Raw genomic sequence first — 17,044 nt, forward strand, 5'->3', positions numbered from 1 at the left:
CCCTTAAATCCAGATCACGTTCCAGGGCTGGGCTGGCCCTAGAGACCGGCCCACCAGGTTTACAGGAAAAACCATAAAGCCTTTGAATGAAAACAAACGCTGTTGTGACAGTGATGTACAGTCTTGTTGGTATTTATGTATGATTTCTATACAGTTCACACCAGATGGCCACTTAAGGACATCTCCTGGGTTCATTTTCATGTTTCCCTCTCACCACATATCCAAACCGACATCATGACCAGCAACTTTAGGGCTGTGGCTCCAGCAAACATCAGCTGATACTAGACAGTGATATTAAATCAATTCTAACAACAGCTTATTAAGCTTAAACGTGCTGCTGTGGTTTATCCGCTGGTTTCCTCTTTCTGACGCAAAGTGGGCAATAAACAAATGAGAGAGAAAAGCCGATCAGCTGATCATTAATCAGTTTCATGATGTATGAACAGGAGAGGGAGGGGGGGAGAAGAAGAGGCAGCAGCGCAGCAAAGACAGAATAAATCCAGCTTTGTGTCTTGGTTTCATTCTAGCTGAAGTACAGGACCAATCGCTTCCTCTTCACCTCAGTATGGATGTATTGTAATTGGTCCTGCCCAGAGCCCATCATGACCAATTGGCAAATCCACCACCTTTCATTGTTTATACCATTAAAGAAAACAAACAAACATAAAAAAATCAGTCCAGCTGTGTTGCCTTCCCTCTCTTTGCAACCATTTGGTGACACTTATCCAATTCAAATGCCCTCCCGGATCCTCGATACAGATGGTGACATGATGGATCAGTCAGTCGAAATGTCGCTCAGTCCTGGCTTACAGCTTAATATCATCCATGTACAGGAGGTTTCTGATGGTATTCAAACAGTGCTGGTGTAAATGGGTGAATGTGGCATGTTGTGTAAAGCACTTTGAGTGAAAAAGCACTCTGTAAGAATCAATCCATGTCCTCTCCTGAATCGATATCTCTATCCATTCTTGAGTTGGCCTCCAGTGTTGTCTTCACAGTCCCATTGAGTGCTTGATGAATGCCATGAGTGCACTATTTGCCTTGTATTCCAATATCAGCGTGAGCCACTACTGGTCTTACTTGTAGTCTGTACAGTGTTCAGGTTGGTCTGCCTGGTGTGCTGCTCCATCAACCAGGAGCTGGTGCAGTGGCTCACAGGGTGTCATTATCAGGGCCCACAAATCAACACCCACAAGTCCTGCTAGCCTGCAGAATTCTCACAGCACAGGCTGAGGAGGGCAGGAGCTTTTACCTCCAGCACTTTGATCAGAAACCTCGATAAAATTTATAGTCATCTGAAAGCCTGACCAGAAGGGTAACACACACCAAAATAAAGAATTTCATGCTTCAATAATGAATTGTGCAATAAAATATGCATTAGTGAATTTATTTAAAATAAATTTTTTAATTCTTTCATTTACATTACTTAAGTAATGTATTACTTAATAATGTATTTAAAATCACTAATTATAAATCAATATTTTGATGTAATTATTACTCCATTAATAAATGCTTCAAATGGTGCATGGATTTCACAAAAAACAGGATAAAGCTCTCAATAGTAACCTCACTTCAAAAACCATTTTCAGATCTATACTATAAAGACACATCTCACATCTCAGTGATGTATCCTAGGGTCATCAGGTGTTTCGGGTCTCACAACATCATACACCCTCGCCCAGGCGACCAGGTGATCAGGCCCCGACTTGCGTACCAGTAGCTACCCACGGATCAGCCCTCTTGATCCACAACCACCTTGTGGCTTTCTCTGCCGCTTCACTCACAGCCTGGATGGCCCTCTTCTTGGCTGCCCCAGCCACGCCCAGCCGGCCTAGGACTCTGCAGAGTGATCGTCCTGCAAAGCCCCTACAACCCACTTCTATGGGCTCATAGAAAGTCTTCCAGCCCCTTCCCCTGCACTCCTGCACTAGTTCCTGGTACTTTCCTCGTTTCCTTTCATTGGCCTCCTCAATCCGCTCTTCCCAGGACACTGTGAGATCCAGCATGATCAGCTGTTTTGATGCCTCAGAAATAATTATCATGTCTGGCCAGAGTGATGTTTTTGCAATGTTCTGAGGGAACTTAGGTTGTTTACCCAGGTCAGCCTGTAGCTGCCAATCAGAGGCTGTGTTGAGGAGGCCAGTTGTCAAATGTGGGCGCACCTGGGGTTTCTCTCCAGCCTAAATAAAAGAGATTGCCTTCCTCGGAGCATGATGATGCTTGCTGGTGCTGATTGCTGAGGCAATCTTTTCAGCAACTACTCTGAGCACCTGGTCGTGCCGCCAACGATACCGACCATCGGCCAGGGCCCTTGGGCAGCTGCTAAGGAGGTGTTCTAGGGTCCCTCTTCCAGAGCACAGGGGACAGACAGGTGTCTCGCTCTTTCCCCACAGATGGAGGTTTGCTGGGCTTGGCAGAGTGTCGTATACTGCCTGCACTAGGAATCGGATCCGGTGGAAGTCTGCCTGCATGATGTTTGCCCAGGTGACCTTGCGCTGCAAGGTGCTCTCCCACCTTGTCCATGCTCCCTGCCACTTAAGGCCTACAGCTCTACTTACTCACTCCTCCTCCACACCTGATCGGACCTCTTCCTAGAGTAGCTGGTGTGTCTCCTTTCCCTGTGCCCTGCTGACCTGGGCCTTTGAGACGTACCCCAAGCCTGCTCCCCCTGTTGCTAAGACCCTCACCAGTGTTTTCTGCCTTAGGCGTGACTCCGCCACCTCAACTGCCTTCTCAGCCTTCCACTTTCTTCCTGTCCTTACCTCAATACCTGCTGATGCCACCTTGCAGTTTTTAGAATCTCTGTACTGTAGGGCTTCTCGTGTGCGAGCCACCTTGAACTCTTCTGTGAGACCACTGAAGGGTAACTGCACGCTGTTGCTTGCCCCATACAAGGCAGCGCTGGTGAGACTGCGGGGAAGTCCCAGCCACTTACGAAGAAAGCCACTGATCTTTCTTTCAAGGGATTCCACAGTAGTTATTGGAACTGTATAGACAAGCAAGGGCCACAGGATTCGGGGCAAGATGGAATGCTGGTAGATCCGGGCTTTAAATCTTCCAGGCAGGCCGGACTTATCCACCTTAATGAGCCACGCTCCCAGCTCCTCATTTGCCTTCTGAATGGCAGTAGAGTCTTTCAGGCTGGAGTCAAAGAGTTTCCCCAAGCTCTTAACTGGTTGTTCCGTTATGGATCCTGAAATTGAGAACCGGAACTTGTCCGTCACCTTGCCCTTCTTCAGTACCATCGATCTTGACTTGGAAGGTTTAAAACTCATCCTTGCCCATGAGATGAGTCTCTCAAGACCTTGCAAGATCCACCTACACCTGGGAACTGATGATGTTGTAATGGTGAGGTCATCCATATAGGCTCTGATAGGGGGCTGACGAACACCTGACCTTGTTAACGGCCCTCTGCACTCCACCTCCGCAGCCTTTACCACCATGTTCATTGCCAGGGCAAAGAGCGTAACTGAGATGGTACAGCCTGTTATTATACCTTTCCCGAGTCGGTGCCAGTCTGAAGTAACTGCCCTAGAAGTGACCCTAAGCCTGAAATTGTCGTAATAGTCCAGGATCAGGTCCTTGATCTTGCTGGGGACATGGTGGAGGTGTAAAGCATGCTCAACCAGTTTGTGTGGGATCGACCCATACGCATTAGTCAGGTCCAGCCACAATACAGCTAGGTCGCCTCTGTTCTCATGGGCTTCTCTTATAAGGTGTGTAACTACACCAGTGTGCTCTAGGCAACCAGGAACTCCTGGGATCCCCCCCTTCTGAAGTGATGGATCAATGTAATTGTTTCTAAGGAGAAACTCGGTCAATCTCCGGGAGACAACGCTAAAAAACACCTTCCCCTCCACGCTCAATAGCGAGATGCTCTGAAACTGGTTTATGTTTTTCGAATCCTCCTCTTTGGGAATCCAGACTCCCTCTGCGCACATCCACTGATCAGCAACTCTCCCTCTCCGCCATATCACCTTTAAGATCTTCCACAGGTGGCGAAGCAGCTCTGGGCAGCGCTTATAGACAAAGTAGGGTACGCCACTGGGACCTGGGGAGGATGCTGAGCGGGCTGCTTTGATGACCTCACACACCTCCTTCAAACTTGGCTCCGTCAACTTGAACTCTACTGATGGTGGGGCAGGGTTGATGAGAGCTTTGTTTGGTCCCAAGTCTTGTTCCCTCAGTGGGTCACTCATGGTCTCATGAAAGAAGTTATTCACCTCCTCTGCTGAGCACTCCAACTGCCCGCTTCGCTTAACCCCAAGCAATTGTTTGGAAAAGCGAAAGGGATCAGCAATAAAAGCTGCACGTTTCCTGGCTCTCTCTCTTCCTCGCCTCCTGTGCCATTCTGCTCTACGGAGGGTAATCAGCTTCTTCCGCAAGATGTTATGCAGTTCCTCTAAAGCTTGCTTCTCCTCCACATCAGCGTTCTTGAACTGCTTCTTAAGGCTCCTGAGCTCCTGGCGCAGTTGATGAATCTTCATGGCCCTGCGGTTCATGGTGTAAGGGGTCTTGTTGTTACACTTCTCGATCAGGCCGAACCTTTCTGAGGCGTAGCTGACTATGATGGTGGTCATTGTTTTAAGCCTGCTGTCGGCATCTCTTTTGGCCACAGCTTGTATGATGTTGGAGACATCCTCATCAAACTTCTGCCACTCGCTCCGGCTGCTGGCTGGGGGCCACTTAATCTGCTGTTGTGGAACTACACTGCTTGGATTGGAAGAGTCCGGTGCATGGAGGGACTGGGCTCTGTGGGGTGCCTCCTGGCCGGGCTCCTCCTGCGTCTCACCAGGTTCAGGACCTGTGCGTAGCACCTCACTCTCCCGCTCCAAACATTTCATTCTAGCCTGATGGACCTTTAGGCCAAGCTGGTTCTTACACAGCTTTCCGCAGATACATGTCTTACTCGTAGTCCTTTCCATTGCGTTGGTCGTTAACCTTGAGTCCGTCCGATTGGAGACCTCATCCTCCCCCCCTCTCGGGATCTCCTGGGGGTATCTTTCTTTAGGGCTTTCCGTAGCTTTTTGGGGTGCTTTCTCACGAAAACTGCAGACCGGGATGCTAGCCCACCCTACCCCTGGAGCCGTCTTTCCGAGCTGTCATCTGTCTCTCCAGTAGTCACCAAACTTTCTTGGTTGTCACCTAGACTCCTCCTAAGCGTCACTGGCTCAGCCAGAGTTTAACTATAAAGACACATCTCCTAGATGCACTGGTATGCATCTTCAGTGATGTATCCTATCAGATAAATCCATTTCAAAATACAATTTTACAAATTACAAATACATTTTTAATGTGATTAATCTGTCTTTTTTAGGGGCTATGTAGCTTAGTCTTTTGAGATGTTATAATTTAACCCATTACTTAAAAAGGCCTCCATGCCCAGTCGGCCTGCAGCTGTTGTGTCAAGCTCCACCCCATAGAGGGAGCGACAAAATGGCCACCAGCAGGGCATAAGTAACCCTCACGCCCTTGTTAGGGCATGCCACCCTGCCCAGGGAAGGCCCGAAGGGGAAACAAGGGACCGGGGGAGGGCTATCTGGGGAGGGGCCAAAGGTAACTACTCCCACCATGCACGGCAGCAACCAACTGCGGGCAGGGGACCATAAATGCTGGGAGGCAGGGCACTCAACTGCCTGCAACCAGGCCAACCAGGCAGCAGCGGCACCTTAGACAGGAGGCGTTGAGGCAGCGTGACAGCATCAACCTTGAGTTCCACTCTACTAGATGGCACCTCAGGAAGGGCTAATTCCCACACCCGGCATGCTCCAATCAAGAGCTGAAGGGACCCATCTCGCCCGACACTGTGCCTGGGGACCAGCAGGGCGCAGCCCAGGGACAGGTGGGCAACACCGGAGGAGAGGATGGAAGCTTCTTCAACATCCGTCACCTGATAGTCAACCTCCACCAGCCCAGGCCTCACAGAGGCGGAGCCATGGGAGGGACGCTGTGGGAGGGGCCAGCAGTGAATCAGCAACAGGTGTGGGAGGGAGGGGACCCAACCCATGGCCTGCCTAACTGGTGGCACAGCAGTGGCAGCCATGTTCCCCATAGTGGCCTGCTCTCTCATTTTTGGAGGCAGGAGAAGGGGGAGGGGCGGGCCATTTAATGATGTCAGAAGACCAAGCATGGTCTGCCTAGTTCGTGCTGGCAACAAAGCAGTGCATGCAAGCCTCAGTTTCTTTAGCCAGCACAGCATGCTCTAGGCTGCTTTTATGTAGTTAGTTATTTTCCCTTTTTCACCCAGGCACAGCAACACTGCTCATGCCTATCGTCAAAAGGCAAAAGTGCCATACACAGACATGTTTGGGACGTGTGGGCTGCCATACTTCTGCTACCGAGCAGTGTCGCTAGTGCCGGCGACACGCCAGACAGGCTAACTGGCTGGAATGCTACTCGCAGGCCGGCTAACAATTAGCCAGCACGAACCGTAGCCTAATTCCCCACTGTTCATTCCCCACAGTTTTAAGCAGGCCAACAGCGAACACTTGGAATGCTGAAGCCCCTCTGTGTCCCAATTCAGCGACCGCACGCTCCGGAGTACGCATTTTGAGACCTATTACGTCACAGCGACACAACGTCGGCTGTCCCAATTCGAAGTGTACTCCATATGCGTACTCCAAATGTGCCGTCGGTTTCCCCAAATTTCAAGCGTGGTCCGGTGCACGCTTTGTGGTCCCATATATCCCACAATGCATAGCGCGACGCAGCCAGGTCAGTGCGTAATGATGGCATCAGCGGCGGAGGAGGTTGAAACGGCGGCAGAGGACAGCAACACCCTAAAATGTAAGATATGTGTGAAGGAGCGAAACAAATACCAAGATGCAAAAGTCAGTGGAAGTTGAACAGTAAATGTCAAGGTGAATCTTGTGACACCTGTCGGACCCATGTGACCGTAAATGCACAGTCCCACAAATCCGTGAATCATTTACCAGACAGAAGGCAGTGTGAATAGAAGTATCACCACTACACGTGTAATCAATTGTACTAATATGACCCTTCCTGGGCCACAAACAGAAATGTCAACATATACCAGGCAGGAATGTAGCTGTGTACACGCCAAATATCTGTGTCTGCAGCACATCATATATTTGCAAAGGTTATCACACCTGCCATGTCAGAACCCCCTGACCCCAACCTAGGGCCTGAAAAAGTAAATGTGTGGCCTTAGTCAGTGCTGCCCCTGTCCCACAAGAACTTTTTTGCCTGACATTGCAGTTTGCACGAGGCACGAGTGGCAAAAAAGGAGGAGGGATGGGAAGGATGAACTCATTGCTCTAATAAAAGAGGACATGGCACAGCAACGTCAAATGGAGGAACGGAGAGCCGAGAGGATGGACAGGCTGCTAGGTGTCCTTGAGAAGCCAGTGGAGCAGAAAAAGGATTGAGTCGTGTTCACAGACAGCTAATGTACATAGTTGCACTTTATTTATGCTGGCACCCCAACATTTGTTTTGTACAAACAAGATGATTTCAGTTATGTAAATAAAACATTCAGAACATCCCAACTGTAACTGCATGTCTGTAACAAACTCCATAACGCAATTTTGGGGGGCCTGACCTATTGCACTTGCCAAACTGTGAAAATAACAACAGTGCAACGTAAAACACAACAGGATTGTTGGTAATGCACTGCCCATTGTGGTCCAGTATGCACAGGTATTATTAACCAGGCCCGACATTTTCCTGAGCAGGGAGTCTTGGGCAATGCTGCTGGATCCGCTGGACCAGGACCAGAGACATGAAGGAGGTGCCACAGGTGAGACCCCTGGTTTGCGTAGCCAGGTACTGAGGGGGGCATCCTACATAGGCATCCCCAGATGTTGCTCAGGCATGCTCATTCCCACTGTCCACCGCATCATCTTCCACTTGGGTCTGCAGAGCCGGTGAAACTGATGGCAACATAGTCAGCAGCATAGAGCAGCAGCTCAGTTTTCTCATTAGAAATATCACCTGACAGTTGGTTACTGTCAGGCTGATGATGGAGAACTAACTCTTGCTCATCCCCCCCAATATGTTCAGCTGGTACTACCACAAAGTTAGGCTATATTTAGCTTCTGTTCTGCTCTACCTTACATCTCCAGCAGTTGTTTCACCTGCCATTACTGGAAGTCCCTAAATGTAATTAACATGACACGTTTTGGTTCCTTTTAGTGTTTTGTTACATGTGTGCTCCGGAGGGCCTTGGTCTTACTGTGCAAACTTTCCTGAAGTGACAAAATTGATTTAATGGAATTAGTGTCCATCATCATTGAGCTTAAAGAATGGAAAACAATGCAGGTATATCTCCATCTCTTTTTATAGTGAAATCTAAACACTGAGTTCTTACAAACTGTGTGAAAGTCAAATCTATATATTGTATTGGAGAAAGGACAGGGCTTTGAACTGTCTGTGCTGAGGAAGTACTTCATCTTGAAAATGCCATCAGTCAGTAAACCTGTCAACATAATGGCTCATCAGTGGACAATTGTTGTCTGCACATGGGAAACACTTTCTCTTTGAAGACAAGGGCATCGTGAGGTGTCAAGAATGAGCTCATCCTGTGATCGAGTGTAGGAATTTTCTCCTGTCAGTGAACGGTCCAGGAAAAAGTGACAACTCTGAAAGACCTTTGGCCTTTTACTCCTTCAAATGTTACAGATTTCCACCCTATAAATATAAATGTGGGGAAGTCTCATGCTTTTGCAGTAAGTTACTCTATAGGAGACGACTGACTGTGCAGCTGTCAGCTGGGCCTGCTGGAATAACAGCAGAGAGCATTTGTGAGATAAACGAGAAGATGCTATCATCTCTCAGAATGGTAGAAGACATATGAGGCCATTCTTGCTCTTTGTTGATTGGGACACATGTCCAAAGCAAGGATATAGTGTCATTAACATGGACCTTTGTCCCTGCCATCCATGGGGGATGCCCGTTTACATTAACCCATCCACCACACACAAAAATCAGTCCAATCTCCATTCTTTCTTTCCTGTCCTGTTTCTTACATCTTCCTCTTTCTCCATCACTGAGTAGTTGGGAGTAAAATATAAGCTGGCAGAAAATTAAAGACGCCTGAAAATTCTACTTAAGTATTTGTACTTTGTTACTTCTCACCTCTGGAAATATGCGTGCACACACAAAATTGTTTGGTCCAAAGTATATTTAGGAAGTATATTTTGGTCAGTGGTGATAGGCATAAAGGATTTGCAGGAGGAGGACCCAAATGCAGGCTTTTGAGGCAACAGAATAAACTATTAACGTGCCTTTATTTTACGATTTGGACTAAGTCAAAGTCCACAAACTAGAGGAAGTGAACACAGCTGAGGAAAATAATGTACAGGTGAAGAGAATCTGGGTAGCAAGACAAGAAGGAACTGAATAATCAATACAAAGCACAGGAGACAAAAGACTACCAAAATAAAGCAGGAAGTAACAAACAGGAAACAGATATGAGGACTTCACAAGAAAAAGAAGGACACTGGGGAGGCTATACTAAACTGAAACACTACAAAAGTAACCCGAGCTAAAGTACAAAAAGCAAAACAATGACCTACAATATAAAACTCAAAGAAGCAAAAACTCTACAAGGCCTGAATTTTAAGATGCAGGTCAGACACCCAGCACCATGAAAATAACAGCGGCCCCTGCAAGCAGTTCAACCATAGATTGCAGGTTATTGTTGGGATTACATCGTGGTTTGAATTCAATACACCTGTTTGCCTGTCAGTGAAATATTACGTTATCTACTGTGATACTCTGTGCTTTCAAATGTGACACTGAAGGGCAGCGACCAAGTCTCATTATGTGACAAATAAGGAGAGAGTGGTCTCCAAAGACGACTAAACTGATCACTATTTCATAATTCCCAGTCTATGATCATGTCCCCTGAAGCACCAGTGGTTGGCTAGCATGATGGTGTAGTTGTTAGAATTGTTGCCTCAAAGCCTAGCATGTGTTTAGGGCTGAAATTAGCATTCATGGGTAACGAAGCCATGGGTGTGATGTTGTTCAAAGACCTGAAATCAGCTAAATTTGAATTCACACTTACCTACTGAGCAATTTTGTCTTGATTAGACTTCCAGTCAAGGGAAAAGTGATGGTGCACTGTCAACATCAAAGCTAAAATTCAGTTTTATTTGGTTTAAAAGTTACATTTAAGGGGACGCCTACATAACACCTACGATTAAGATCCCTGACTTTGGACCTGGCAGACTTGGGTCTGCTTTATATGATAAGTATTTTTCTTATAACATAGTTTCCTGGTTGTTTTCTTTATATTTATATTCTGTGGTTTTAGTTTCTCATCTAATTCTGTTCATGGTAACGGTCGGATGTATATTTAATTCCTTAAGTTCTTGTATATTCCTGCATCCTTGTTCATTTTCATCTCTGTGGTACGTTACTTCCCATTTCATTCGTGGCAGTCTTTGTTTCTTGTGCTTGATGTTTAGTTTTAATTCCTTTCAAGTCCTTGTGCCATGTTTTCCGACTCTTTCCTCGTGTTTTTAGACTTTGTTTATTTTTGCCTGACAGGATTCTGATGTCTCCTGCATTTCAGTCCACCCTGCAGCCTACAGCCGATCTATGACACGTACATGTTGCAAACACTTGAACTTTTGTTTTTATTTGCGAAATGGTTGTTATCAGACAGTGACACAACTCTGAGCATAGGAGAACATAGATTTCCAGATGGCAATATAAAAAAGCACATTTATGGGTTCATATATGTGCAGTTGTGTAGTGATTAGCAACACTGCCTCACAGCAGGACAGATCGGAGTTTGAATCGATTGTTTTATGAGGTGTTTGCAGAGGTGCAATCCCAATCTCAACATTTTTAGACATCTGGCAAAGTCTTCTTTCACTTCTCTTCAGGGTTTTTAAGCATGTTTTTACTGAGTGGGTTCTCTCTCTCTTTTCTTTCTATTATCAGAATATATTTAAAGAGGGAAAAAATGCTCAAAGGTCTTAGAAATAAAAATGGTCTAACTCGTGGTGTGTTTAACGATCAGTTTCAGACGGAGATGCTATCAGGTAAGGAGCAATATTTAAAGACAGAAATACATACACTATTAAAGCCTTGAATTTCACTTAGCAAAATATGAGTTCAGTTTGAATCAACTGAATTATTTCTAGTTTCACAGCCAATTTAAATCAGTATTTCTGAGCGCTGAGCAGCACTTGGCATTTTAGATGACTCACATCTACCAATTCAGTTTTATTTTCACAGAGGAGTAGGAACATTAAAACTAATCTGAGAGTCAGACTAAGAATGTGAGACAGTGCAGTGCAGAGACAGACATAGAAAGAGGTCAGGGGTCCTTTTGTTTTCTGTTCCAGTACGGGGAAAAACAGGCACTCCAAGACCTCGAACTATGCAGCGCCAGCTCCCACTCACCCGCTCTTATCCACAGGATCAAAAGTGGCAGAGTCACCACTGTGACAACACCCTCATCTCCTCCATTCCAGACCCAGGAATGGCACCAATGCTGTCACTTGAGCCTCTCTGCTCAGCAGCATATTTCAGAAGGGCATCATCATCATCCCTTATCAAAAATATCTGCGCAGAATGGTCCAGCTGGAATAACTCAGCCTGGGATTTCTTTACAGCTTTTCCATTGGGACAAGTCCAGTATTCCACAGGACAATCTACATTTTAAGTGGCGTGATTAAGAAAGTATGAGTCATTTTGTTATGTGTAGTAAGTAATATCAAGATACAGACCTGAAAACACTGGATGTGCTGTGTGGAGGTCAGAGATGGCATCATGTGCTGGTGTGAAAAAGTGCCCCACTTCCTGATTTTGTCACACTTAAATGTTTCAGATCAAACAAATTAAAATGTTAGACAAAGAGAAGATGAGGTTGTATGTGAGTTTCACCTTGCATCCTTCCCTCACTGTGCTCACCCCACAGCACACTCTGATGGACATCTCCCCCAGGACTCACTGGCTCCCCGTTACATCACTTCCTGTGTGTTTCCCTCGTGTAACATTCTCCGTCCCCTGCCTTCAAAGTTTCTCAGGACTCTGTGAATGTTATCATGCTGAGCTCTGAGTTCTGTTTTGTAAATAATGTTTATATAATGCATGTTTAAGAGTGGTTGCACAATAGCATGTTTAAAGAAAGTGAGAACTGCACCTGAACTAAGAGATGTGTTGACCACAGTTAAAATACGACAGCCAACAGTGATAAAAACAGGATTAAATAAGATAAATAGGGGAACATAATAATTACACTCATCACAAAGAGCAGGACATAAAGGGGATATTAAGAGGTCAATAACAACAGGTTCTCTGCATAAGGTTACAAGTTTTTTCAATAAGATCTCACACATTATATTGCTTAATGTAACTACAGATATTGATCTGTAGTCAGAAGATCAATAAGAGAAATAAAAACCATACAAGGAACTTGAGACCTGGGTGGTGATACAAAAACTCAGGATTTGTCTTCTTTACAGCTCTTTGATACTAAACATTATGTTCAAAGAATTTCAGGAAACTCCGGAGAGGATCTTGGAGTGCCTCCTCTTTTCATTTTCACTGCGCTTGTCTGCAGATATGTCAGAGAATGAATATTCTCGTTCAGCCGAGGCTCACAATGTGCCCTCCTTCTCAAAGAGGAGCAAGAGCAATTCAATCAACTATCTCCCAGGAAGTATGGTCAAAAACTCCTCTACACTGTATTCATAGCTCAATTTTAATTCAGGTCAATTCAGTTTTATTTATACAGCACAAAATCACAACAACAGTCACCTCAAGGTGCTTTATACTGCAGAGTAGACCCTACAATAATGTATGCAGAGAAACACCCAAGAATCATATGAACGAGCACTTTGGCGACAGTGGGAAGGAAGAACTCCCTTTTAACAGGAAGAAACCTGGAAGGATCACCCGATCCAGCCCTAACTATATGCTTTAGCAAAAAGGAAAGTTTGAAGCCTAATCTTGAAAGTAGAGATAGTGTCTGTCTCCTGAATCCAAACTGGAAGCTGGTTCCACAGAAGAGGGGCCTGAAAACTGAAGGCTCTCCCTCCCATTCTACTTTTAAATACTCTAGGAACAACAAGTAAGCCTGCAGAGCGAGAGCAAAGTGCTCTAATAGGGTGATATGGTACTACAAGGTCACTAAGATAAGATGGGGCCTGATTATTTAAGACCTTGTATGTGAGGAGCAGGATTTTGAATTCTGGATTTAACAGGAAGCCAATGAAGAGAATCCAAAACAGGAGAAATAGATAAATTCCATCAGCAGTGCTCGGTAACCATTCTGTGTTGATGTAAACACACAGTCCACCGACATGTGCTTTTCCGAATATGCCTTCTATCCACTGAGTAAATGTGAGCAGTGAACGACTCTACTTCATGGATTTTGATTTTGACCCAGATGTAATCAGCGTATTTGCACCAGTGACTGTAGCTTTAAAGAGCCAAGTGTTCTTCAGTTGCCCAAAGGATAAGAGTTTGTTGTTTCTGGATGACAGGTTTGAGGGAACAATGAGGTGCTAATTTGTTTGTTTTCACCCACATATAGGAAACACATCATTGGATTAAAAAGGAGCTTAAATTTCAGGGATGTGTTTTTGTAGTAACCCACAGGAACTTTTTATGTTATTTGAATTTCTTTTCAAAAATGGGGAATAATATCAATTTGTGTTCATCATGAAAAACATAAATGTTAAAGTTTCATACTTCAAAGTTTTACTAGTTGAAATGTTAACTAAGCATCTCTAATCAGTTCATATTGTTGGAACTGTGTTTATTCTGACAGAGTTCTGATGACGTGTCAAAGCCGGGTCTGTGTTGTACAACATGTCTGCTGGAGGGGATCTCGTTTTAGTCATAATTTAAGAGATTTAATATGAAGTGTTTTTAACCTTTACACCAGTCATCTGTTTTAGAACATGTATCGAGGAATAACTTATTTGCATCGCAGTGTGTTCGATGCAATAGTTGACCAGAATAAAATACACAGAAGGCTGGCATCTAAGTTCTGTAGTGTTTATCAAGAGTCATGTTTTCTCTTCCTCAAACACAAATAAAATGCAGGTTAATATCTAACAGTGTTTGTTTATCGATAAATAATCCTGAACTTTTACATTTACTAGTTTACAAGAAACTGTTCAAGGGTGTGTAGCAGCTGTACAGCATATTTAGTCATATTGAAAACACTGGTAACAAGAATTCATGAACGAATGTATAAATCAGCAGTTTAATCTGAAAACAGAAATCAAACAGGATCAAATGCATTTCTTTCTATTCTTTTATTTTCTAAACATTTTGAGTATTTAAATATTTACAAAGTTTTCATTTTACCTAATAAACAGGTTTAAAATGTTTTCTGTAGCTGGAAAAAAACGCCTGTTGTTTGCATAAATATGTCAGTCAAAATATTAAAAAGAAAAACAATACTACTTTTATAAAGCTATCTGTAGTAAAAAAAATTAATAATTAACATCCCCAAATCAACCAGTTTTTAACATCAGATAAAAACAATGAATTCTTTCTTTGTTTAAAACTAAAGAATAAAAATAACCAGTGTCTGTCCCAGAAACTGGATTGTAGTGCTGTCAGTGCAACTAAAGATCTCAGCTAAGCATGGAAAGGTAACAGTGCAGGAACCGTAGTCACGGGTGGGCGTGGGGCAGTTCATGTCAAGGACCTGGTTCAACTTTGATCGTTCACTTGAGAACATTGATTTGGTTCAACATATTCATTTGCTACAATCTTGAACACAAAATGAAAAACAAATAATAAAAATCATTTTTGTTAGCAAAATTTCCCAAAGCAGGTTTATAAGTCATTCTGTATTATAGGAAAAGATATTCATTGGGTTCATCTGCTGTGCTTGGTTGAAGTAAGAGGTTCTCTGACGTGATAAGGCAACACAAGGTGAGAATGGGTTCATCACAGGTATAAGGTCCTCTCTGCTGGCATCCACTGCCTCCCGAGGAACTGTTTCAGAGGATCCTGTCCTCCAAAACCATGAGGGATGGTGTACGTGGGAATCGCGCATCCACTTGGAGCAACTGCATCTCTGCTTCTGCGTATTCTGTTGGTGTTCCACAAATGTGCAGCTTGCTGCAGCTCTTCCTGTAAATGTTAACAGTTATAAAAATCTCACATCAGTAAAAGAACAGATTTCTTTTGGTTCAACGTGTTACCCAAAAGCACCACACAAAAATACTTTACTCAACAATAACAGCCATGTCTGCGTGATACTGTGGAAAAGGGGGATTTCTGAACATGAATAGCTTTGAACAGTGTAATTCTATGTTTCTGGGCAGTGAAAGAAGGATAGTTTCATGTGCTGAACACAGTGATAATAAGGCTGGTTTACGTGCCCGCTGGGTGTTAATGCACACTTTTTATACTCTCTCTCTCTCTAACACACACACACACACACACACACACACACACACACACACACACACACACACACAATGACTCAGTAAAAGAATAGAAACATAGTTACACTGTTTTATTGTCTTTTAGTTCATGGAGGGGTTTATCCAGTGCTGAGCATGATGCCATCTCAGAAAGGCCCACCGGCCAGTTGTGATTGCCGGACCCGGACCCGCTTTTCGCGGATGATGTGGTTCTGTTGACTTCATCGGGTGAGGGCCTCCAGCTCGCACTGGAACGGTTCACAGCCGAGTCTGAAGCAGCGGGAATGAGGATCAGCACCTCCAAATCTGAGGCCATGGTTCTCAGCCGGAAAAGGGTGGAGTGCCCACTCCGGGTCGGGGATGAGTTCCTGCCCCAAGTGGAGGAGTTCAAGTATCTCGGGGTCTTGTTCGCGAGTGATGGGAGAAGGGAGCCGGAGATCGACAGACGGATTGGGGCTGCAGCTGCAGTAATGCGGATGCTGCACCAGTCCGTCGTGGTGAAGAGGGAGCTGAGTGTAAAAGCGAAGCTCTCAATTTACCGGTCGATCTACGCCCCTACCCTCACCTATGGCCACGAGCTGTGGGTAGTGACCGAAAGAACGAGATCGCGGATACAAGCGGCAGAAATGAGCTTCCTCCGAAGGGTGGCTGGCCTCTCCCTTAGAGATAGGGTTAGGGTGATTTCTGCGTGGTTGCTCAACCCCATATGGGTCAAGATATTTCAGTAAATGTCCCACAGGACTCTGTGTGACAACATAACCTGCCTGAATGCAGTTCAGGTGTAGTTTGTATCCATGGAGCCTCCCGTGTCCCTCCAGCTCATCAATAAGAAATCGACTATAAGAAAGCCCCACGTCTGTGAGGTTTCTTCTAAGTGTCCGTGTGCTTATCTGTTCAATAACAGCAAAATGTTCCCACGCCTCAATCCAAGCATAAAACATAACTTAATCAATTCTGATAAATGAGACGCTGCTCTGCACCGTCACCAACTTAATTATGTTTCAACCTCCTAGGACCTGACGTCCACATATGTGGGCATCACATTTTGGGTTATTTACACCAAAATACTCAATTTTGCTCTACAAGGGCCTGATATCCACTTACAAGGACATTATGCTGCTGCTGTTCTATCGAAATTTTAAACAAAGATCCTCATATGTGGCTCTCATTTCTCTTAGAAACAAAAATTAGGTTAAAAAAAATCTGGTAATTCTTTGTTTTTACATTCATCAGGTCCCAATCAGCCCAAAGAGAAATTTAAAATGCTGCTGTGGAAGAGTTCGGGTTTTAGGAGGTTAATGTAAACATCTAATTCATCTTAGAACAACAAAAGATATGTTATAATGTAAAGACTTTATTCAAGGTTCAAGGTTCAAGGTTCTTTATTTGTCACAGGCATAGTTATACAAGTATAACACACAGTGAAATGTAGCCTGACACGCTCCTCGACATGTGCAAAAAAAATGGGGGGAGGGGGGGTGTAGAGGAAGAACATCATATATATATATATATATACATACAGTATATTCACTGGGTGAATGTGCAGTAGTAGCAGCAAGCAGGTGAATTCTGTACATTAATATGAATAGATATCTGACTATTTTACAGGATAGACAATAGAAACATATTTAAAATTAAAGGAATTGAAATGTACATTGTGCCTTGGTTTAGTG

General features: G+C 44.5%; 1 protein-coding gene across 1 annotated transcript; it reads right to left on the bottom strand.

The window, feature by feature from the left end:
* Positions 1–1,694: 1,694 nt before the first annotated feature.
* On the bottom strand, positions 1,695–4,648 carry LOC102200059 (uncharacterized). The gene is given in 1 exon segment (XM_013914426.1): positions 1,695–4,648. A coding segment is annotated over 1 exon segment (2,886 nt). The 5' UTR covers positions 4,581–4,648.
* Positions 4,649–17,044: the final 12,396 nt, after the last annotated feature.

The sequence above is a fragment of the Pundamilia nyererei genome, unplaced genomic scaffold (genome assembly GCF_000239375.1).
Source record: "Pundamilia nyererei isolate P.nyererei 1_Seehausen unplaced genomic scaffold, PunNye1.0 scaffold00197, whole genome shotgun sequence".
In the NCBI taxonomy this organism is placed as follows: Eukaryota; Metazoa; Chordata; class Actinopteri; order Cichliformes; family Cichlidae; genus Pundamilia; species Pundamilia nyererei.